The sequence below is a fragment of the Aulostomus chinensis genome, chromosome 15 (genome assembly GCF_037954235.1).
Source record: "Aulostomus chinensis isolate RoL2024-O1b breed Wild chromosome 15, RoL_Achi_v1.0, whole genome shotgun sequence".
NCBI lineage: Eukaryota > Metazoa > Chordata > Actinopteri > Syngnathiformes > Aulostomidae > Aulostomus > Aulostomus chinensis.
In genome coordinates this window covers 11752018-11775217 of record NC_141334.1, presented here as the reverse complement: position 1 = coordinate 11775217, position 23200 = coordinate 11752018, and the positions used below count along the sequence as shown (strand labels likewise).

The 23200-nt window shown below is 41.5% G+C and overlaps 1 protein-coding gene and 1 long non-coding RNA gene across 4 annotated transcripts in view; one reads left to right on the top strand and one right to left on the bottom strand.

The window, feature by feature from the left end:
- The window catches only part of mtus2a (microtubule associated tumor suppressor candidate 2a), a 41788-nt gene that overhangs the window by 11311 nt on the left and 7277 nt on the right, over positions 1-23200 (top strand). For 2 of the 3 annotated variants that reach the window (XM_086225968.1, XM_086225967.1), the window contains exons 2-6: positions 1266-3521; positions 4597-4855; positions 8407-8652; positions 20141-20311; positions 21888-21986. In XM_086225968.1, the coding sequence (XP_086082094.1) occupies positions 1509-3521; positions 4597-4855; positions 8407-8652; positions 20141-20311; positions 21888-21986 (2788 nt within the window). In that variant the 5' untranslated portion in view covers positions 1266-1508. The remainder of the gene's footprint in view (positions 1-1265; positions 3522-4596; positions 4856-8406; positions 8653-20140; positions 20312-21887; positions 21987-23200) is intronic. The other variant, XM_086225969.1, reaches the window with a different exon arrangement.
- On the bottom strand, positions 7177-21038 carry LOC147248704 (uncharacterized). Its single transcript, XR_015119439.1, has 3 exons — positions 20951-21038; positions 11348-11491; positions 7177-8635 (listed from the first exon to the last, which is right to left on the bottom strand). It is a non-coding gene; the product is annotated as an uncharacterized LOC147248704 (long non-coding RNA).

Sequence of the window (23200 nt, the reverse complement as noted above, 5' to 3'; positions counted from 1 at the left end):
AGGTAAAAAGCTCATTAGGAAACACTTCGCACCCTCCCCTGTCTTCTTCGCCTGTCATCATCATCATCATCCCCAGGGTGATTCCTCAGTCACAGGCGAGCAGGCTGCAGCTTGAGCTATCCTCCACTTCTCTCCTCACTCATCCCTGTTCTTTCTGGACTACAGTGAACATCCATCATCATTTAATGACAAACTTGCTCTTCTTGCTCTTTATACTATGAACTTCATTATTTTTGAGTTTATGTAGTCACTGGGACATCACATTTATTTCGTTAATGACAAGAAAAAGGTGCAGAACATGGTCACCCCCAGAGATTCTGCTCTATTTCTGTTGTCACAGCACCAAAAAATTTGGCAACCTAATCGCACTTATCAGCAGTTTAATCTGGTCAATAGTTCAACTGATTTCTGACAGTTAGATAATATTATGTAGCTAGCCAGAGGACTAATATTGTGTTAGCTACTCAAAAACTAACTATATGATAGAGGCACATATCTGAGAGTAAACTTTTAACTATCACTTTTTAACTGTCGCTTCAGACTCACTGACAGCACACATAGGGTACTAAGAGACTTATTTAGGTCCAGAGCAAGTATGTTTCTCATCTTTTACCACAAACCCTGCCATGTTGAGTGATATCAACATCCATTGTGTTCTACCACATCAGAGGTTGGAACTTTCCCTCTTTGGCATCAATGCACTACAATCATGTTTAATGCAAAAATGATTTGATTCAGTGATTCTTACTGTAAGAGTATCAGAGTATCAATTTTAAAGTAAAAAGGATGGCACGTTGGTGCAGTGGTCAGCACTGTCGCCTCACAACAAGAAGGTTCTGGGTTTGAGTCCCGGCTCCAGCACAGGATCTTTCAAGAGGGGACGAGGCTGATTGATACTCTAAATTGACTGTAGGTGTGGCTGTGAGTGTGAATGGTTGTCTGTCTCTATGTGTTGGTCCTGTGATGGACTGGTGACCCGTCCAGGGTGAACCCTGCCTCTCACCCAAAGGCTGCTGGGATAGGCTGCAGCCCCCGCGACAGGATAAGCAGTAGAAAATTGATGGATGGATGGATGGATGGATGGATGGGATTGATTACCGTCTCAGGTGGAAAGCCTTCTCACTGGTCTTTCAAATGACCTTCAATTGTTATGAATAGCATAAATACAGTGTACAATATTTTGTTCTATGCATGACTGATGGTAGAAATAGCCGTGTTAAGTGGACTGGTGTGTTTCATAGCTTTCTTTGTGTCTCTTATTTCAGATTGAGCAGACCTCCATCTCCTCAAAAAGCCATCAAAGACAGTTTTTTTCACTCCCAGTAAATGTGAGATAAGTGGTGAGTTGAGGTGAAAATAATCTGTGAAATGATACTACGTCCTTGGAAGAATGAACTGAAGGGCCATCCTCACACAGACCCTGAAGAGGAAAGGACATATATGTAACTCCATCAATGGCCTCGGCATCCTGCAGGTGTCTTTGAGCACGTCATAAGAAACCTTTCAACATGAGTGTCCCGACTAGTTTCAAGGAGCTGGAGATTAATGTTGACAGAGGAGAGAAGATCACTAACAAAACCCAGATTCAGTTCTCCCAAACTGGGGATGATAATGCCAATCGATTATCTTCAATTAGCACTCAAGGAGGAAGAAACCTGATAGAGGACCCAGGGCACAGCACAAGCCCCCTTCCTCCTTTAGTCTCACAAAGTGAATCCCACGACAGGTTAGTGATCTGGGGTTCAGAGCAGCGCTGCACAGAGTCTGAGCTTAGAGAGTTTGAGCTTGTGGAATGTCAGGAGATACATACATTTTTGGGAAATCAGGGGGAAGATGACAATGAGGAGGAAGAGGATGGAGGAAGCATAAAAGATGGGAAAGATGAAGGCCCAATGTCCATATCATCCAGTTCAACTGCCAGCTCCGCTTCAACCGGGGTGAGGAGGAATGACAATGACAGCAACAAAGTAGAGAGCAGAGAGAAGAGGGACAGAGATGCACGCAGAAAGATTGGCTGCCACAGCACCGAGGAGCTAGACACATGTGTGACAGGCCCAACAGATGAAAAGGACACCAAGCCACACAGAGGAGGAGAGAGGGATCGCTGGAGGGGAGGTCTCAAGGAGTCCAAGTCTGAGACAAATGTTTTTGTCTCCAGCCTATCAGCCATTACCCTCAGTGGGAGCCTGTCTAGTGCGTTGGACAGTAGTGGAGACGCTCTCATCTGTCTGTCCAAGGCTGACCGCTATCCTAATGTCAACAACACTACCTCAGCCCAGACTAGAGGAAGGGCAGCCCCTGGAGATGCCAAGCAGAAATCTCCACCATTGCATCCTCAGGAGAAATATCCTCAATACTGCAGCCAGGACCGCAGACAGGAGGAGGGAAGCCATCGAACTAATGGATTATCCTCTGATGGGGGGCTGGGCCAAAGGAGAAGGGCTGGATTTGAGGACAGGGTGCTTCCCCCAAGGCGGCAACAGCTTGTAAGGCCCCTTTGTCAGACGGAGGTTGGAAAAACACACAACCTAGCAGAGCCCAGTGCTCATGTTAACACAGGGCAATACAGCAATGGGTCAAACCGGAAGTTTGCAAAATCATCTTTACGTGAACCATCAGATTTCTCACATCTGTACAACACATACGGAGCATCTCAACTCAGACAGTCCAACCAGGTAGCCCAGAAGGAGGCTCCACCCATAGAAAAGATGGCAGCCACAATTGTACAGTGTGCTTCTAGTCCCTCCAACCCTTCCCCCTTAGAGAATAGACCTCAGACTCAGCTTACATACAGAAGGAATTGCTCCAGTCCCAACAGGACCGGGATTGATTCAAGGACATCTACACCTCCCCAATCCCCTCTCAGGACACCCCAGGGCTCACCACGCAGGCAACCCTCCATGTACCTCATCTCTAGGGATGCCCGTGGAGTGGTTCGGCACATCTCATCAGGATGCAACCCTGCTGTACCAACGTCAGCTCAGGGCTACAGCAACACTTGCTTGAGAGCACCAGTAAAAACCAATATAAGCACAACTGGAATCCCCAAAGCGCCTCTTAACAACCAGCAAAGCTCCCCTAACTCTAACTGTAACCCAAGTCCCAAAGAGAGCTCTCCTTCACCTAAACTTAAGCCTAAAGGAGTTCGCCCCAAAATCATCACATACGTCAGAAAGAATCCGCAGTTCAAGCCTCAGGCGGCTGACGGACCATATCAGGTATCTTCTCTACCGTCCAGGTTGTCAACATACACACATGGTGCAGCATCCAGTTCCATTAAAGATACATCTAAAGACCCCGCCAAACCTGATAAAGAAACCAGAGGGGCCCCGGTACTCAGCGCCTCTAATCTGCTTTATGACAAGTACCGTCAAGAGATGCAGGCCAGTATCTTTCCATCAGGACTGCTTGGTAGGGGTATGAGAGCCCTTGGACACACAAATGCCACTCACACACACAGCCACACAGCACCCCCAAAACTGGGAGGCAAAGTGAGTGAGTTCTACGGCGCACCATCAGAGGTGAGTCCTCTGTATTTATATCTGATATTTAAGCTCACAGACTAATTTCTATAGCATCATTTTTATGGCACATTTACAGATTGAAAAAGACGGTGTCGTTGTGATCATTCCTACTCCATAGAAAGTCTTCTGATTGCAACTTAAGGATATACAAGCTGTGATGTGCATTCAAATAACAAAGACATCTCATATTCAATTTATGTACTCTGCATACCAATTGTGCTTGCTGATTCTCTTGACTTCAATCCCACAGTAAACCATGGATAATTGATCATATATCTTTTGCATTTTATCATCCCTCTCACATGAACTGCTTGTTATTCAAAATTTTTCCTTATTATTTCGAATTAATTTGGCATTTGCATTCACATAGCATCCAACACTAACATGGGCTAATAAATAGTTAATGCCTCATGACGTGCCAAGCCTGGAGGGACAAGACACTTTTTCCCTAATGGTCTATATGTTGCTGTATATCACAGTTCAAGTTACAGTTTCCCTTCAGATTGATAGTAAGAGCTTAAAAGGTCCGATTCTTCATTTCTTTAGGTTGTTTCATACTTCAAAATATAAAATGTGAAGTTTTTATTTGTACAAAGAAAAAACATTATTTCAGATAATGTTTTCTCAACTGTTGCCTGAAAAAGATTCAGTATTATATCTTGGTGTTTGGGATATTTAGATTACCAGTTGCGTGAAATGTTTTGATGTCAAATCTTTCCAAAATATCACAGGCGAAATAGACTCAATTAAATATGTCAAGGCAGCTAGATTTTGTGGGTAAACATATTTATATGGAAGCAACTTCTAGCAGAATCTTTTAATTAGATCACATGGATTTGACTCACAGCATTATCCCTCATCTTTGGGAGCCTTAAGGTGTTTAGCAAAAAAAAAAAAAACTATGCAAATGTCCTCTTCATGAGCAGCAAGACTGACTCCTTCCTTGAAATAATGTTCCTTTAAACATCAAGAGAATTAACATTTGTTTGTACAAAAACTTGTTTGTGTTAGAGCTCTAAAACTTCTCAACAATTGCTTCACAGTACTTTTAATTCATCTCATTGATTTGTAGGTAGGGAGATCCGCCAGTTTGAAAGGGAGCTCTACTGAGGACCCGCTGCAGCTTCGGACCGCTGCTCAGGCCGGAGGTAGCGGCAGTCTCCTGCGCTCCGGCAGAGGTCTTCGTCTCGGCCTGGGAGCTGTCACCAGGACAACAACAGGCTCAGTCAAGGGTAGAGGATCTGGTCAAGGTCAGAGGTCAACACTGGTCCTCAGCCAGCCAGTCCAACCTGTCAGTCCAGCTCCAAGTCAGAAATGCCAAGATAACACAGGTACACAAAAAAATGCTGCTCTCATTGTTTTTACATTTTCTCTCAAGAAACGACTAGAATACCTGATGGAGCTGGAGATGGCCTCTTTTGGGCGACAGAATGTGTCAGATCTTATTTGAGCAACCAAAATTTTGACGCACTAGAAAGCAGCCTCATCTCTCTCTTCCTTTGCAGTGATGAGCAGCCGTGGGACTGTTACTCCCTCAGATTGGCACAAGATGAAGGCAGCTCATTAAAATGCATTCTCTGAGATTAATTTTGGCTGATCTGATTGGAGGGCTTTAAGATGTACTCTGAGGGGTGTCTTTCTGCTCCAGAGGGCTGCGTCTACAAAACAAAATTAATAAATAACAGCTCCATTGCACTTTCTCTCCAGTCCATTTCCAATTCAGATGATTTAAATACCACCTCTGACTGCTGCAGTCAGATTTATGCCACAGCCCGACTGTCTCTGGAATACTGAGGCATGAAATTTGCTCATCACCCGGCACCCTGCTGGAAGGAAACGCCATTTATCACTTCCATGTATATTTGATCAGCTCTGTCCCCAGGTCTGATAACCTGGTCATACAGTAAAAACACACATGCACAAGCAAAGCGGCACACACAAGTTTGATCAGCATATGATGTGCTAGGTTTCCTCGTCACAACCCTATTGATACATTCGGAGTCTCAGAGCTGCTAGGCCCTCTGGGACAAGCAGGCTTTGAAGTGCAAAGCAATTAATGCTGTAGTAACGTCAGGATCTTTCTGCTGGAATCATCTCTCATCCCGTCTCTAGCCAGTCCTACACACTGTGCATGCACAAGCTCAAAGTAACTACTTTCCTGTTTATGATGCTTCCTTAAGTGAAGTTGAAAAAAATCCTTTTGTTAAAGTTTTTTTGTTTCCTAATCTGGCATATGTATATATCTTAGTAATTTTATAGCAAATGTTTCGCTGCAGCTATTCACATAATTACCATGTAAGTATATTGTTACGGTAATGAGGATCATCCACTTATTACACATTTGTGTTGGAGCGACGTTAACTCTAAGGCTCCCGTCATGCCTTCCTCACTCCGGTGAAGGCTCCAGTAGCTCTGCAGAGATTGGAATGCATTCAACTATCACATTTAATAACATGCAATTAAACGCTTTTATGGAGGAAATCCATGCAGGTTGGTGCAAGTCACCTTGGGCTGTAATTAAAATGGTTGGTCATTACTATGCTTTTCCCTGCTGTCCCACTGACTTTAGTATTCCCAATAAAAATAATTCATTCCAAATTGAGATGCCCCTGCTTTGACTCAAAGCCAAGGGATAAAGGTATTTTCATTTCCCAGGTTTCGCTGTGGAACTTTTAATAGTGTTTCAGACCTCCAGGCAAAGTAAAGTGGTTTACATCTTTAGAATGGCCAAAGGGAGAGAACTGCAAGGCCAGGAAACACACACACACACACACACACACACACACACACACACACACGCACGCACACACACACAGGTTTATGACTCATGACGTGTTTTCATATTCACACGATTAATTTTGTCCTATTTTTTTAACTTTGAGAGACACTTTTTCAGAGTCTATTGTGCAGGTGTCTCGAATATGAGAGTGGAAAATATTGTGGTGCTAAAATAAGAGGTTGCAGGGAAGTCCGGAGAATGATGGACTAAGTCATATTTTCTATCGGTTCTCCCTCAATACCAATTTAAGTCATGATGAATAATCTATGTTTTCATTTAGCAGAAGCAGAGACCTTTGATATACAGGCTAAAGTGGATGTTTGGCCAACTCACTTCTCTCCCTCATGTTTTGAAGGGGATCAATGGTGTAGCGGGGATGGGAGGGAAATTAGGACATTTATCTTTGATGATCCTGAGCTCCAGTGCACAGACCACATGACACACAGGCAGACATTTTGGAATGAGACACTTTTCTTCCTCTTTAGGTCCCAATTTGTCCCTCCCAACCAACACAGCTGGCATTTTCCCTCTCCAAGTGTTTTTCCATGTGTATTGATGCGGTCGTTACTCTGCATCACCCATTGGAGGACACAGCTGTGCCAAAATGGAGAGAAAAGCAGGGCTTCCTACCTTATCTCTACAGCCAGCAGGGGATAATGGTCTTCTTCTGCCCAGGATCTAGACCTTGCAAGGCCTGGATACTACACTTTGTGCGTGTGCGTGTGTGTGTGTGTGTGTGTGTGTGTGTGTGTGTGTGTGTGTGTGTGTGTGTGTGTGTGTGTGTGTGTGTGTGTGTGCCCGTTCTGTTCTGTGTGTGTTGTTTTCTGGTTGGAAACCATAGATTACCCAGACTGAGGATTTCTCTCCTGTGCTCACTGACAATAGCTGCCACTAAAGAGCTATGATTGCTTTTTTATCCTCCCTTTCACTCTTTGATTCCCTGTCTTCTCATTCTTTTCCTCTCTAAACATGGTTTCTCTCTTCTCTTTAACCCGTCTTCAAATCACTCTCTTTTTCTGGTTTGGCAGGGAACAGAGCCACCAGCTTTTAGACTGTCACTCAACTACAGCAGAATCACTTTAATGCCTATAACAAAGAGAAATAAATGATTTTCTGAATATAAGCAAACCAAAAACATTGTCTATGTTTTTAAAAGTGATATTTTTGTATCCTAAATCACATCTCATTTCCTGACATAGTAAGAGGAACCACTGACCGCTTGGACCAGTTTGCAAGTGGTACCCCATGATATTTGTGAATGATCTGATTCTTTTGAACGGCTCTCTGGTATAAATAACAGGAATCAGCTCCTGCTTTGGGGAGAGTCAGTTTGCCCTGAATTTCACATCCCGTCCTAAAATCCAGATCAATCACATACCCTGGGAGCAGCGGAGTAGACTTCAAGTGCTATTTATGGGAACACCAAAGGCCTCTGGAGCACAACTATGTGACTAAATTTTGCTTTGTAATGGTAGATCTGGCAACTTGAGTAATTTTATGTAGCTAAACCTGGTCCACTCCTGTGAAATGGATTCATCTTGATGGGGGTTGTCTAATTTTTGATCTAATTCAAATTCAACAAGTATCCATTAATAATTATGAAAAACTAATTAAAAGACAAAACTAACCCCTGCCCTTAGAACGTAAATTTAAAAGGCTGCTCAAGAGCTGTAAATCCCGTCCCTATATCACAGTGAAGCGAAAGCAACTGTTAGCATGTTATTCTGTTTGTAGTTCTTACATTTGTATGCTGTAGCAGTCAGAGCTTCCTGCTGCCCACTGAGAGTGCAGTCGACACAGGATGATGAATGATTTACGGGGGCAATAATCTCATGACTCATGGCTATGCAAAAATCTCTTGCATTTTGTTTGTTGTGTGAGCAGCGGTTAACACACTATCTTGCTTCCTCTACTTCTGCCGGTGTCTGTTCAGCAACGCATCATTATGTAGCTAATTACTAAATGATGAGTTGCTTTGTTTATCGTTGTCTGTGCTGTCTTCGCTCCTGGATATCAGATCAGCTGAGGACGCTTCCATGCCTATTGTGTATTAGTATTGACGCTGCCTCTTTGAACATGTGTCTTCACTCTGTGCTTTTCTAGCAGAAGATGAGGTTTTCACTCATCATGCTCCTGCTCCAGCAACAGCTCAGCCTCAGGCCATCCCCTCTAGGTCTCTGCTTCCAAAAGCAAGCCAATCAGGACTGCGCCCTCCAGGCTTCAGCTCTAGCCGTCTCCCTGCTGGCCGCCTGGCAGCTTTCGGCTTTGTCAGGAGTTCCAGCGTTTCCTCCGTCTCCTCTGCCCACTCGGCTGACAGCACACAGAGTGACCCCTGCAGAACAGCGCACCGTGAGTTCGTCTATCTGTTAATGTCACTTCATCACAACATCACACCATACAGTTATGCTTCTCTGCTTCCCCTCATGAATGCAATTTGCATAAACATCCCCCGCCCACATTCATTATGTTACAGTTTGCTTCCTCTTCCTGAGCTCCGCCTCACTTCAAATGCTTCCTTCACTGTTTTCATACACAAGCTCCAGGCCATTATCTACTCCAGGATTACAATGTCGTTCACACAATTATGAGGTGGATTTTTAATTTATTTTATGATGAATAAAATAAAATTCAGTCATTCATTGAGGATTAAGTGTCTCAGTGTTGTGAAATTGTTATTGGTTGTCTGTAGGAGGGCTTTTATTAGATTCGTGAGCAAAAGGTGATGTCATGGTGCAAAGAAATTACAGACAAGTGGGCAGCATCAACTCAGACTGAGAAAAACACAAATCTGCGTTTGATTTTTCCACAAATTATAACCTCTGTTTTGATTTAAATGTCTGCAAAAATGATACGCGTGGTGTAAGAAGTAGTGTAAGGAGGCCTCATATTAACAGAAGTAAGAGTGTGCTGACTGAACAGTGTGGATGGTTCAAATGTTCACAGTCACTGGAACTGCACTTACAGTTGGGATTTGAGCGTCTTATCAGGCTGGTGGGTTAGTTGGCTGAATTTGTGATAACTGCATGTGTTTTTAATGTGACCTACATAGGGGGATGTTTGCTCCTCTTCTCCCAGTTACAGCTGACGTAAGCACCGCCACTCTCACGCACGTCAGGCTTCCTGTTATGTCATCCCCCCCCCCCCCAACCCCGTACTCCTAATTTTTTCATCTCAATTTTTTATCTCCCCCAGAGGTTGAAAATGAATACAAACTGTGTAAGAATGTGGGGGAGGCACCTTCCTATCAGCCACGAAACAGTTAAAAGAGAAACGAGAACTCCCCTGAGTCCTCCATAGAATCTAGTAAAGAAAAAAAAAAGGGGGGGGCGTAATTTTCAAAAGAATGTAGAACATTTCTGTCGTAGTTTGATTACAACATCACACTTTAATCAATGGTAGCTGTGTTTGGACAACAACAGCCCTTTAATTACTATTGCTCTAATTACATAATAAATATTGATGAAATGTGTGTGGCACGTGTGTGTGTGTGTGTGTGTGTTTGTGTGTGTGTGTGTGTGTGTGTGTGTGTGTGTGCGTGTGCAGCAGTGCAGTAAATCTATTAGTAAAGTAACAGAAAGCTAATTTGCAAATACTTGGATAACTAGTCACCAGTTATGGTTGAGTAAAATAAATCTGTATTTATGTTGCATCAAATCAAAACAAAAGTTATCACATGACACTACAAATAGAAGACAGCAATCGTCTTTTATCTTAGAAGATTTTAGTTATTTTTTTAACAGTTTGGACTGCAAATCAGACAAAAAAATACATTCAGTATTCTGTTCATCTTTCCATCAAAATGTAAAGGTGAACGGAGTAGAGAAATGAAGCACAACGTCAATGGCATCATCTTCTTCTTGCAACTATTTGAGATGTTTTGTTAATACAACATAATCACCAATATTGAATTAAAACCTCCCTTCCCTCTGAATAATGCTTCATTATCCGCATCTCACATCATAGCTCAGTGAAATAATTCGAGCCTTTTCCACATCATCAAGAGAAACTGCCTCTGCAGCCATAATGAATTCATAGCCACAGACATTGTGTTTTTGATGTGTTACTGAAAGATAGAAGTAACCTGAGCAAAATATCGATGCATGCACTGACCACTTTACTTCAAAGCTGCATAGGTATGATGACTTTATAAATGCTGCGGCTATACACTTACAAAAATACACATACGGTACATACATACTCTCAAAACACAAAAGCATCTGCAAGCAGAATCCAAGAGACACTGAAAGTTTTATAAGCTTGCAACCGATTTTTCCTCTTACTGCTGCTGCTGCTCGGTACGTTGAGACCAAAAGGGAATCAGAGATGATCGACATGAGAGAAAAGATTAAGTGCCTTTGTTATTTAGTGTGTATCAGAAAGTGCAAGAGCTACGGGAGGGAATATGTACTTCCTGACCCTGTGTGGTGCTTGTGACCTTTAGCGGTGAGGCATTTGATGTTTGAGCTCTGTTTGACCTTCCAGACAAAATAGTCCTGAATGTACATCAGACTCTCCCTCCCAATGTGTGAGTTCTTGTGGAGATTTCAGCAAATGTCTGTGTAGTATTTTCTTGTGTAGCATTTCTATATGGGAAAAAAGCCTACTTTTAAAGTTTACTGGACACAAATTCTGCCAAATATCAGCCAACCCACTGAAAGGAATGTTGAAAAGTAAATTCAGAGGCTGCAAGATATCAAATGTTATTATGTTTTTTTTTAGTCCGAGGGGCATTTCAGAGGAGTAGACAAACTAAAGGTGATATTTCCTCAAATTTAAGCCATGATTTGAATTGTAGATGTAACCCAAGGCACTATGAAATATTGGAAAATTTTCTGATTGACTGCACAAACTAATTTGTAAACGGATGCTATGATTAACAACAGGATGATGTAACACAGAAATTACACTTATTTGGGTTTGTGAACGCATATGCACAAGTGTGTGTGTGTGTGTGTGTGTGTGTGTGTGTGTGTGTGTGTGTGTGTGTGTGTGTGTGTGTGTGTATGCGTGAGTGTGTGTGAGTAAGGAAGAATGTTTGCGATACCTTATTTTCTTCTGTCACACAGGGATCTCTGCCCCTCTCACCACACTCCAAAACAGATCAAAGAGGAGACAGACTGACAGAAGAGCTCTCACACATTCCTCCATCAAGGCTGTCGGGGGAGATGTAGCAACCCAGTGCCTCCTTCTGAAACACAGAGAAGAAAGACCCAGGCTCAGTTGCTTATTTCCCCTATTGATCAGCAGGCAAAACGGGCTCCATTTGGGCTCAGGATGATACAGACAGGAAGAATCAGTGAGGAAAAGAGCGATAGGGAGGCAGGGATTGGCAGGTTTCAGTAAAGTGGGTTACAGGAAGATCCCCAGAGTTGAAACTCCCTACTGTTTTAGTTCTTCAACCCACCATGATCAATGTGGAATGTGTGGATGAGCAAGTTGTCTTTGGAGAAGAGAATAAGAACCAGAGAGAAAGAAATACTTTTACAAAGGCTCGTAATCACGATGTTAAAGGACTGGTTCACCCAAAGTACATACATAACATTTACCTCTCTGACTCCGCGGATATCTGCCTGCCCTAAATGAAACAATATCCTCTTTGTAAATCTCATTTATAAATTTCAGTGATGAACCTTGCATAACAAAAGAAGTAAGTCTGCATTTTTAATTTTTGCATATCATATTAATGTATCATTGTATAGGTAAAAAGCAGGGTTCCTTAAGTGATTTTGGGGGCTCTCCACCTTTGTGTGAGTTTTTTAACACAGGTATGTTGGGTACTTCTTGATGGTCTTCATGACAAAGTAGCAAGACTCAAGATTTAATATAAATATTTTTTTGCGACAGCTTTAACCACGAAGCCCGCTCAGCATTCCATATCATTGGAGGCGACCCATGAAGAGTTAAGCTCTTCTTGATGAGACTGGAATCCCATTAAAGGCTTTCACTCGTGTGAATTTTGGCAGCTATTTTTTTTTTAAATATGCTTAGTCCTGTTTCAAATGTCTTATTTTTATTTAGTCCAGTTTTTCGTCAATGAAAACGTATCACAGTTTGTTGGTGGCGAGCCTTAACGTGCCTATGATTTGAATTTAAGGTCAAGCTTTATGTTGTGTTCACAACAAATGCGCTTGAGCAGATGGATTACATATAAAGTCGATGCAAGGACACAGTGTGATGGCGGTGACACTTTCTGTGCAAGGTGATTTTGTTTCATTTAATCCTTGCATTTGTTTACCACACACTGTAACTCCCCTACAGTCCCCCACCAGCAAATCACCCCAAATGTTTTCACCATGCATTTTGACTTTGGTCACATTTTAGTCGTAAAATCTTTCAACTTCGATGTCTTGTGAGTCCAGTCAATAAAGCAATCGAAGCAGTGCGAGCTAGCTCCCGCAGTTCCTGTTATGCTATTAGCTTTAAAAATACAATGTTAATTAAGCTTGCACATATGTTACACACATGGAAACACACCAACGCACCTTCATACAGGTGGCAAGATGACATTTTTAAGCTGCATGTTTGTATATAGTGGGGGCGGCATGGCTCAGAGGTAAAGTGGCCTTCTAGCAACCGAAGGGTTGCTGGTTCAATCCTCACTTCCCCCGGTGACCATGTCCAAGTGTCCTTGAGCAAAACATTGAACCTCTAATTGCTCCTGATGGCCCTGAACTCCACCTCTCACCCAATGTCAGCTGGGATAGGCTCCACCCCCCACCCCCACCCCCCCCCCCCGCAACCCTTAACAGATAAGTGGTATAGAAAATGAATAGATGGATGGATGGATGGTTGCTTGAATACAGGAATGCTTGCATATACATAGCGTTTTTTTTTTGTATCTGGGGAGCTGTAGGTTATTCTATCCAACATTGATTAGCCATTAACCCAATCCTGCCTTTAGCCCAGTCACTGACATCTAGACATGTTTATTAGTGTGCGTGGGTATGAGAGAGAGAGAGAGAGAGACAGAGAGACAGAGAGACAGAGAGAGAGAGAGAGAGAGAGAATCCATGCATGTAAACCACCTTGGGATACACGGCTAATTCAACTGTGATTGACAGACTCTATTACATAGCCGGAAGGTGAATCTGCCTTTGAGCCACGTTGATTCTATGATGGAAATTCAATCACCAAAAACAAACTGAGAATTATCCACTCAATCAATCTCCTTTTCAGGTAATAATGAAATAATGGTGAAGATCAAATGAACTAAAAGTAGATGCAGAGATATTGAGTGAGAGGACGCAGTGATTAAAGTAAACAGAGGGAAGGGAAATGAGCGACAGGAAGCGAGCATGTGACGGCAAGGAGAGAGGCGTGTAGAGGTTGGTGCAAGGAGGATGCCATACTCCAGATGCCATGGCTCAGATCTGGTCTGTGACTCATGCTAGCTCACTGTGAACAGATGGTTTCTATGGTGCACACAGATACTCACACACTAGTAGAGGCAAATTAGATGGGCCAATTAGATATGGCTGCCATTCTGTGGCTGAGGAGAGGAAAACTAACATGGCAGAGGCTTACTAACACAGCGGCGCTGTGACAGTGGATGGGCTCAGTGGGCTTGTCCATTAATAGATCAACTGAAGAGTGTTTCTCCTTCAGTTTCTCTTTGATACATCATGAGTTTAAATGATTGTTGAGATTGACAAAAACAGGAGCATTAAACCTGGATTGTCATGCATTTTCCAAGCCTCTATCTTCCACTCACCTGAAGCCAGTGGATACAAATCAGCATTCATAGAATACATGAGGACCTCAGACTAAGATTTTATCAGTTTCTTCAACGAATGAGAATTCTTTATTGTGCTCAAAAGAGGGCTTTGTGTAAAACAGAATCCCATTAGCTCCTTTCCCCTGAGCGACCCTTGCGTCTTGACTCCTTCACTCATATTTGGTTAAATTTCACATTTGTTTGATTCTGTTGACGTGTAACTGTCATTTGTATTTCACTTTAGTTTAATTTCCTGTCACCTCTCTCAAAGCATGAATACAACTTCTCTTAGTCCTTCTGTCAAGAAGGGATGATAACAGGATGTAGCATCTATAAAAGCACTGCAAGTTCACCTGAGCCTTTTTTCCATGCACTGCAGCTCATCATATGAGGCTAGCCTTTGTTTGATTTGTTTGTTTTTTGGGTTGTTTTTTTTTGTTTTTGTTTTTTTTGCGAGATGGAAAAACATAAAAGAAGAATCCTGTCATCTGTCTGACTGGAGGGAGAGCTGTATTCCAGACGAGCAAGTGTTTAAACAAAGATAAGACGCTGGAAAGACCCGGGTGTGATTGTTCACTCTGCTGAATTAACTACAGTAACCTTCACACAATTTGCATATTTGGGTGAGAATCGCTCAGTGTCTTCTTTGCAGATTGTGGAGGAAAATAATGAACTTCTATAGAATATTTGCAACGACAGTAGATAAAGGGAAAGCACCACTAAAAATTGTAATCTAATTAGAATCTGGTCAATCATTTGAGAGATTCTGAGCACAACATTTCATGAAAGGCAAAGCTAACTGAGGTTTGAACCACTGCCATCTAGATACCAGGCAGTCACCTTGATGACCTCTATTCCAATCCCTCAACTAATTCTACAGTGCTCATTCTTTCCTGATCTGGTTAAATCCTTTCACAACTTTTGTTCTGGTCCTAAACCCTCCCTTGTTAGGGATAATTCTGTGCCCTTCTGAACAGCACTACTGGATAGAGAAAAGCCTCTGACATTATTCCTAAAATAACACATTAGTGAGGAAAAGGCTGTAATTTTATTCAAATTGAACTTGTCATGCCCACAATGATCAGCTGCAATGAAGGCCGGTTGCCCTTCCGTAGGAGCAGAAACACTTAACGCTTCTCTCTGGTTTGACTGATCTAATCTGCTGTCATCTGGCCGGTGGCTGCTGCTGTCAGCTCCAGTGTTATCATCTAATCTATCTCTGCGTCCACAGCTCAGGTCGGTCCGTGCACAGCCATTAGGTTATGCTTTATGTATTCAGCTTTAACCTTGGCTCTCACACATATCGCTGCAGATGCACTTTGCATTCGTGGACCTTTTTTGTCGAGTTGTGAAATTTTGTGCCAATTAACTTTCATGCTGTTTCCGCATCGTGAAGTTGAGATTTATCTTTATACTCCTCTCCTGCAAGATATTGGGCTGAATCTGCAGTTAGAGGGATCAGTTTTATATGATGCATTTGTGATTCTTGCTTGGATTCATACAAAACTTGGAGGGATTGTGGTATTTGTTGCGGTGCTCTTGCATTTTAAAATGACATACCTCACTGAAGATATTTATTCCCTGAGTTAAAAATTAGCAACAGATATAAATTCAAAGTAGCAGATCACTTTTGTACTGGAATTACATTAAATTACTGTCAATTTGCATGGTCCCTATTAAAATAGAAATTAAGAAATTAATGAGAAAATCAAAAGGGTTATTTATTCTTGTGCTGACACTTCTAACACAAAAGTTAAAAGACCCAGTCTCTGGCTAGAATGACTCAGCCTCCCACACCATGTGGAAGTCCAGTTGCCACAGCAACTAGGGGGCCACAAGTCACTTTAACCTCTGATATCAAGTCTGAAATTTAATTAAACTGGACTGAATGTCATGCCTTGTTTCTGTGGAAATATATATATATAGAGAACAATGCAGACATACAGAGGTATGGGTGGTCTGTCTGCATTGTTTTCTGTATATATTCCCCATATTATCATTGCCATATTATATCTTATCTTAAAGGAATTTAAGTGTTCATATATTGGGAGCGTGCAGTAATAGTTGCTATAAGATAAGAAGACAGGAAATGTGATTAATGGGGAAGTCTGTGCGTTAGCTGGCCTGTATTTACGGTTGATGAAGACTGGCGGCCATTTTAAACCATATTACACTTCAAACAAATGGGAGGAAGCAGTGACGGATTAGCAGAACAAATCGCCGGCTCTGATGAATACAATCTCCCAGCCTCGTCACACAATGAACGATGGTGATTGAAGCTGACGCACATTAAGTTAGACCACAAAATAAGGTGGCATGATCAAATCAGTCAATCAAAAACTGATGGATAAAAAATCAATCAAAAATTCTCAAGGTGGAATGAAATCATTTTAAGTTGTTTAAGCATTTCAATTTCCTGTTCTGCCCACACGTACATTAACCTGCTTATTTTCCCTGTTGTATAGAATAAAACTTGAATGACTACATCTACATGAATGCAAAACGAGGGACATTATTTTCAATTAAAGCAAGCAAAATTGTGTATTAAATAAAACAAACATATTCATCTGATACAGACTCTTTCTATCTCTAGTTCCACACGAGATTTAAATTGGTTTTTTATGTGTTTTTCTTAATGGGTAAATGATTTACTCTCAAAATAGGAAAGTAGTGAGGTGGAGAAGAGTACTAGGGAGCCCCTCATATCTACAACTTACCATATACAGTACTGACACATTTAAAAATATTCATTGATTGTAACATTATATCACGATCAGATTAGCTGGTGACAAATGTATATTATGGAGGCTATGTTTCTGTGTGTTCATGGTCATTATACTACTGTGCAAATACAAGTTAATCAATTAAAATGGAAATTTTGATTCAGTTTGTCCATTGAGATATGAATATCATTAATATGACGCGCATTTTATGCACACACCTGGTACACATCAAGTTGAACGTGAAACTCAGTTTGGAATTTTCAGTAAATTATATCGCAGTATTTATTGTGTCATATGATATTGCAATATATTGTGATAAAATTGCATTTTAACTCATGCATCATGACGTGAGGTCAGCCGATATATCAGTCGGCTGACATGAACCAATATTTAAAAACTTTTTTTCACAGAACAATAAATGTGAATTATTTAATAAATTACCCTTCTACCTTGACATAGTCATATGGGTAAAACAAATATTTGGTGCACAAGGAACATAGAAAGAGTCTATTTTTAGCCCAGCAAAAAAATTCACTCAATCTATTGCACATATCAGTATTTGGTGATGTCTTCAGCTGTAAATTTGGTGTCAGGCTCAAAAATTCGATATTGGCTGGATCCAAATATAATGTTATGTTTTTTAAATATCATTTTATTGTGAAAGCCCAATACAGAACATGATTTACAGTCACAGAGAAGACCAGCAAGACAAACCAGAGCATTTACCTGAACTGACAACAAGAAAGCCTCAGCGATCCACACAGGAGTTCTTGGCTCTAAATGAAGCCAATGAAAACATAAAGTGTGCATCAAGGACTCAGAGCACCAGCAGCCAACTCAAATCCAGTCACACAGAGTAGACATGCATGTTCAGCCAGCATGTGTCAAAGACGAGGACGTTATATAGGATAGCACAGCATTGGGTCCATCGATACCGGATGCTGTTTGTGTTTGTTTGTTTAGTGAATAAATACAAGCGTCCGTGTGTTTTTGCAGAACGGGAGCAATTATTTTGACATCAGCACTGCGAGCCGTCAAGTGAATGTAAATAATTCCTACGCACTCGTGCACCTGGCTGGGTGGTGCTGCTAGCAGCTGTGCGTGTTGGACGGACTACCCCATGATCCATTTCCTTTAGGACAAGAGAGTCTATTTTGCATAATGTGAATATGCAAATGTGAGCTAACAGAGGGGTTTAATGCTGCAGTCACATGAGACACCTTCAAGGTCTGAATATGGTTGTTTTGCTGTCACATGAAGCTCATATGAGTAACTTGGCTTAATTTTGCATTTAGGAAAGCCTCCGTCTGATCTTGCTGCTTCAGTAACTACTCTCTGTTCAGTCAGTGTACACAGACTCAAATACAAAGGTCAGCATTATTCTACAGACACTTGTTTTCTGAGCCACTCCAACAAAATGGCTACTAACTGGGCTTGGCTATCTTTTGTTCTGCTTTACCTCCTATTTCTCATCTTCCATTTTTAATATATCTTGGATATTTTTTCCATTTGTCTTCATAATGCTCGGTGCTTGCCACTGGGTCCATCTCAGCACCATCCGCTCGTTGCTCCTCATATCTCTTTATATCCTTTTGTTTGCTTCCCCTGATCCCATCCAGCCAGTCTCTTTCTCCCCTCTTCCTATCCTCCTCACGCTCTATAATCCATCATTGGCTGCCAATCAGCGATGCATATCGGTCGGCTATAACCATTAAAGAAACAGGTTCCTTCTCCTCCCGTTCTCTAAACCCTGCATAACAATGGCATCCATCCTGAATCTTGGATGTTTTGTTAAACAACAGTTCCTCGCTTTGCCCTGTGCATGTTGGGAATATCTAAAAACACTTGTTCGTAGCTGCCAACTGACACACAAGCAACCTGAGTAACAATTAGCTTTATTTCATTTTTTCTGATTTTCCTCAAATCAAAGCTTTTAGTCTTGTCAATTTCTAGATCATTCAGATTCTTTCCAATTCAAAGTCCCCTGCATTTTGACCTCTTAGCTTATAACTAGGTTTCTAAATAAAGTTTTCAAATATCCCATCATGATAACTAGTTGAATTTTTTTTTTCTTTTTATCTGAATGGTTTAATAATGGGAAAATGGGAACTGGAGGTTTACTAGATTATAATGAATTAATACAATTCAGTAGACCCATGAATTTACAAGCAATGCATCTATTAACATTCCAGTTCATCAGGTATACCAAGATGTTCCTATTGTTTCAGCTTTAATCATATAAATTGGAACAAATAAAATATTATGATCACCTTTAGGTATAACCAAGCAAACGGCACCAGAAAATTACAGCCAACCAAAAAGAATAGCTTAGTAGAAAATTCTCAAGGACTTATCAATGAATAAATATATTTGTCAAGCTAAAGGAGCTGTCAATAAAAGAAGACGATGCAGACCAAAATAAGCTATTGATGTCTATATTTCTTCAACAACTCCAACTCAAATTCACTCACGTGGCTTAATCACAACCTCGTGGTTGTTTGTTTATCCCTGCAAGTCACATAAAGAAGGACACGAATGCAGGTAATCTGTTGTGTCAGTATTGATCGGGGGTTGAGGAGATAAGCAGGACGTATGCAGTGTTTGAGTGTGTTTAAACTATCCACTAGTTGATAGATTACAGCTGCAGAAATGGGCCAGGATGAGTGATGACTGTGTGCCTCCATGTCAGGCTGTGGCTGTGAGCTGCTGCGGGTTAACGGAAGGGCAAGACCCAGACGCAGATCATTTGTAGTCCAGAGAGCTTTGTGGCATTAACGCAGCCACTGTAAAAAAGATATATAAGAGGGAGAAACTGACGTCAATAGAGACATTATAAATCCAGAGAGAGGCCAAAGTGAGAGAGGACAGAAAAATTCGAAAGGGTTGGAGATTTTTTCTTACAGTTTCATTAATTAATTTGTGATCAACAAGATAAGACAAGACAAGCTTCTCACTTGTGATTAATTTGAGGCCACGATGTAAGCTATCCCAACAATTCGGCTCATTTGTGGCCTGGAGACTGAACCCATTGTATTTTGATTGATATTTGTGGCTGCAAGATGCATCTTTTTCCCACAATTGGACTATTTTGTGACCGTAAATTGTTATTCATTCCTACAGCTTGCTTGATATCTGTGGTCATGACTATAACACTTAACACAATTTCATTATCATTTGTGACCAAATTATGTCCTTTGTTTCCACCATTTGACTGATAAAGATATATGTTGTTCCCACACTTGGATGCATTTGTGGCCCTGAAATGTAACTTGATTAATTTGTGGCCACAATATATGCTGCTACTAGCCTTAAGCAAGAAATCTGAAAATGCTTTCTCGTACCAAAATGAACTACTATCAAGCCATTCTTTATGCCTTCGTGTGAATCCTGTGTATTCCAGGCCTGAGTGTGAGCGAGGAGCCCCCTCTGCACAGAGTGACCACCACCACCACCACCACCACCACAGAGTACCAGAGAGGTGCACCGTCACGCAGCAACAGCCTCCAGCCGCCCTCCACCCCGGCGCTGCCCCGCCGCTACCTGCCTCCTCAACCAAGAGGTTCCCCCGGAGGTCAGATGAAGATAATGAAACAGCAACCATACATAAATTCAGATATTAAAAACTCTGTTTTACGGCCTCTTCACGCATTAAATATCTCGCCTATAGATTAGCCACCACTCGAGCGATCAGAGGCGCTTAAGAGTCCGCCGGCCACAGGTGTGGCGCTGTTAGCTTGATTGCTGTCACTGAGCTCAAATTAACGGCGCAAAGACGCGAAAAGGAGGATTATAAAAACTTAGTAGGACCAGTAACCCACCAGCAAAGAGTACATAATATTTAAACTTACATGATAAATGAAGGTTTTGTGAGGTGAGTGACAGTCCTCTGACAAAAATTTAAGAACGAATGCTATTTTATTGTTAGCGGTGAATGAGGCTGAGCTAGCTAGCATTAGCTTGTTAGCTTACTGGAACTACAACCTGTCATTAAGATATTTGGGGTTTTTATGTTAGCGATTATTTACCGGTTATTTAGGGCCTGAGCCTGATGGTACTTCAGGCGAAGACCCTATTATTTTTGCTCGTTATACTTTTGTTTTAAGGCAATTTCAGTAGAGTTTCTTACAGGCTTTCAATTCAAATTCATGTCGAAAATTATTGATTTATGTTCTTAAATACGTGTGGAAAATGGTATTAATTTTATACATACCTCACACCCCAACTTCAAACGCAAGTTCAAGACAGTTTGCCTGTTTATATGTACGTTTGTGTGTGTGTGTCGCAAGGGTTTACTTGGCAGTAATGACCCTCCCAACGCATCTCTCTCTCTCTTACACACACACACACACAGTGCCTTGTGGGCTTGAAGTATCTCTCCAGGGTTATATAGGGATTTGTTCTGGATCAGAGGCTTCTCTCACAATACAGGTCTAATTAGTTTCTTCTCAAAGCTTCTCTCCTCTCCACAACAAATGTAACCCTTTTCGTTATTCACTACAATTTGTTTTCACTCCCCATAACTTTTACCTCCCTTCTCTTCCCCATTCCGGAGCTCTAGGATAACACGTTCCATTGTTCCAAATCTAGTTTCTCTCTTCTTTTTTTTTTTACACCCACACATCTTACCAGCTTTGCCACAGATTTAATGTGACACACAAGAGAAGCTATGCAAGCTCAGAAACAATTTGAAAAGTGATTCAGAGTTCATGATTGTTTTCTTTCTTGCCTGCACAGTGTATAATGTCCCAGAGAGCAGAGATGATGGGCTCAGCCTCTTTAGTATGCTCTGCTTCTCTTTGACCCAGAATCCCACGGGACATAGGTGCATGTAGTTATACTACACAGCAGGAGGGGTGTAGCTGGAGATGAAGGCAGGCAGGCAGGTAACGGAGAGATAGAAGTAAGATGGCAGGAAAAAAATTAGCAAAGAAATGGAAAAGAAAATCAAAATATTGCAGTTGATGACCTGGAGAGATGGTTTGATTCTGTGTCAGAGGAGACTTGATTTACTCTTTGATCGAATACTCGAGTTAACATTTAACATGTTACATTTGCATTCATTGTTTTTACCTTGACTTTAAATATCATGGTAGGAATATCAGATTAAAGTAGGCTGACGGATGAGTTGTATGCTTGTTTGTTGACAGTCGTTAGGAAGGAGTTCCAGAGGAGTTCAGAGATTACCCGTTCCCTCCCCTCCTCCCCAAAGAGGCTGGCGGTGGTTCCTCCCAAACCTCAGTCCCCAGGTGAGTCATTAATTTCATTACCTTTTTCACAAATACACCAAAATAGAAAGGTCACAGCAAAATGCCTTTTTTATTTTTATTTTTTTTACAGCAGACTTGTAAAGAAAATAACTTTTTAAAAACCCAGCATATTATCAGTTTTAATGGAACCCATGTGCGGTTGTCTTTGTCATTTATGAAAGTGGTAATAGGACTCTGGCACAGATCAAAACAACCAGTCTAAGGAAAACTCTCCCAGGTGATCTTGGTCCATTACTGAGTGACACAGTGTATGGTTTGATGGATGTGAGAGCACAATCTGACAATCGTCCAACATAATTCAGCCAAGCTATTGATTATGGCCTGTCTGCACTTGGCATTTGTTCAGATGTAAGGAAAGTGACAGGTAACATGACAGGGAGAGGACTGACGCTGATGCTGGCTAGAAATCTGAACTGAAGAGTTCACATTTTCCAATGCAAATCTTTTGACCATAAGAGAGACTTCTGCAAGCACATTTCTTGCCCTGCTTAGTTTTACATGCCCCTCAGGAAATGTATTTTTTAAAACTTCAGTCAACTTGAAGTGTGTACTATGACACTGAAGCATACAGGATGCCTGATTTAGACAAATCAAACGAATTACGTTGTGAAAGAGCTGAAAGTGTCTCTCAGTGTTAAAATGGAAGCTGGCTATCATATTTTGTATTTTCTGCTATTGCACCTGTGAAAAAGTCCTAGTCCAAATTCCTGTTTGCTTGTGTAGATGTACTCAGCCTGTAATGTTAAGAATAACACGGTGGTTCATCTGTTAGGTCAGTAATCTTGATTTAACTGTCTTGAGCATCTCTCTCACCATCTTTCCTTGTAGAGTTGACACACATCTCTTCAGGCTACACCTGTCTCTTAGCTCACACTCTTCACCCTTTACTGCATTTTGCTGGACCTTGTCTCCTCCCACACACTCACAAAATACATTTAATTGTCAGTACTGTAGCGTCTTCTCTTTTTCTCTTGGATGTACATATATTGACAACCATAGTCTCGCTCCTACTTGAAGCTGCTACATGTTGGCAAAATGTCAGTATGTTGAAATATAGCTGAACATGAGCAAACTCGGCTCACCACCTTTAACAACAGCTGAGCAGGAACCCCACAAGCCATATCCTTATCTTCACTGTTTCTTGCATCATTATTCCTCCTCTATCAACCCTTTGACTTCTGTCTCACGCAGCC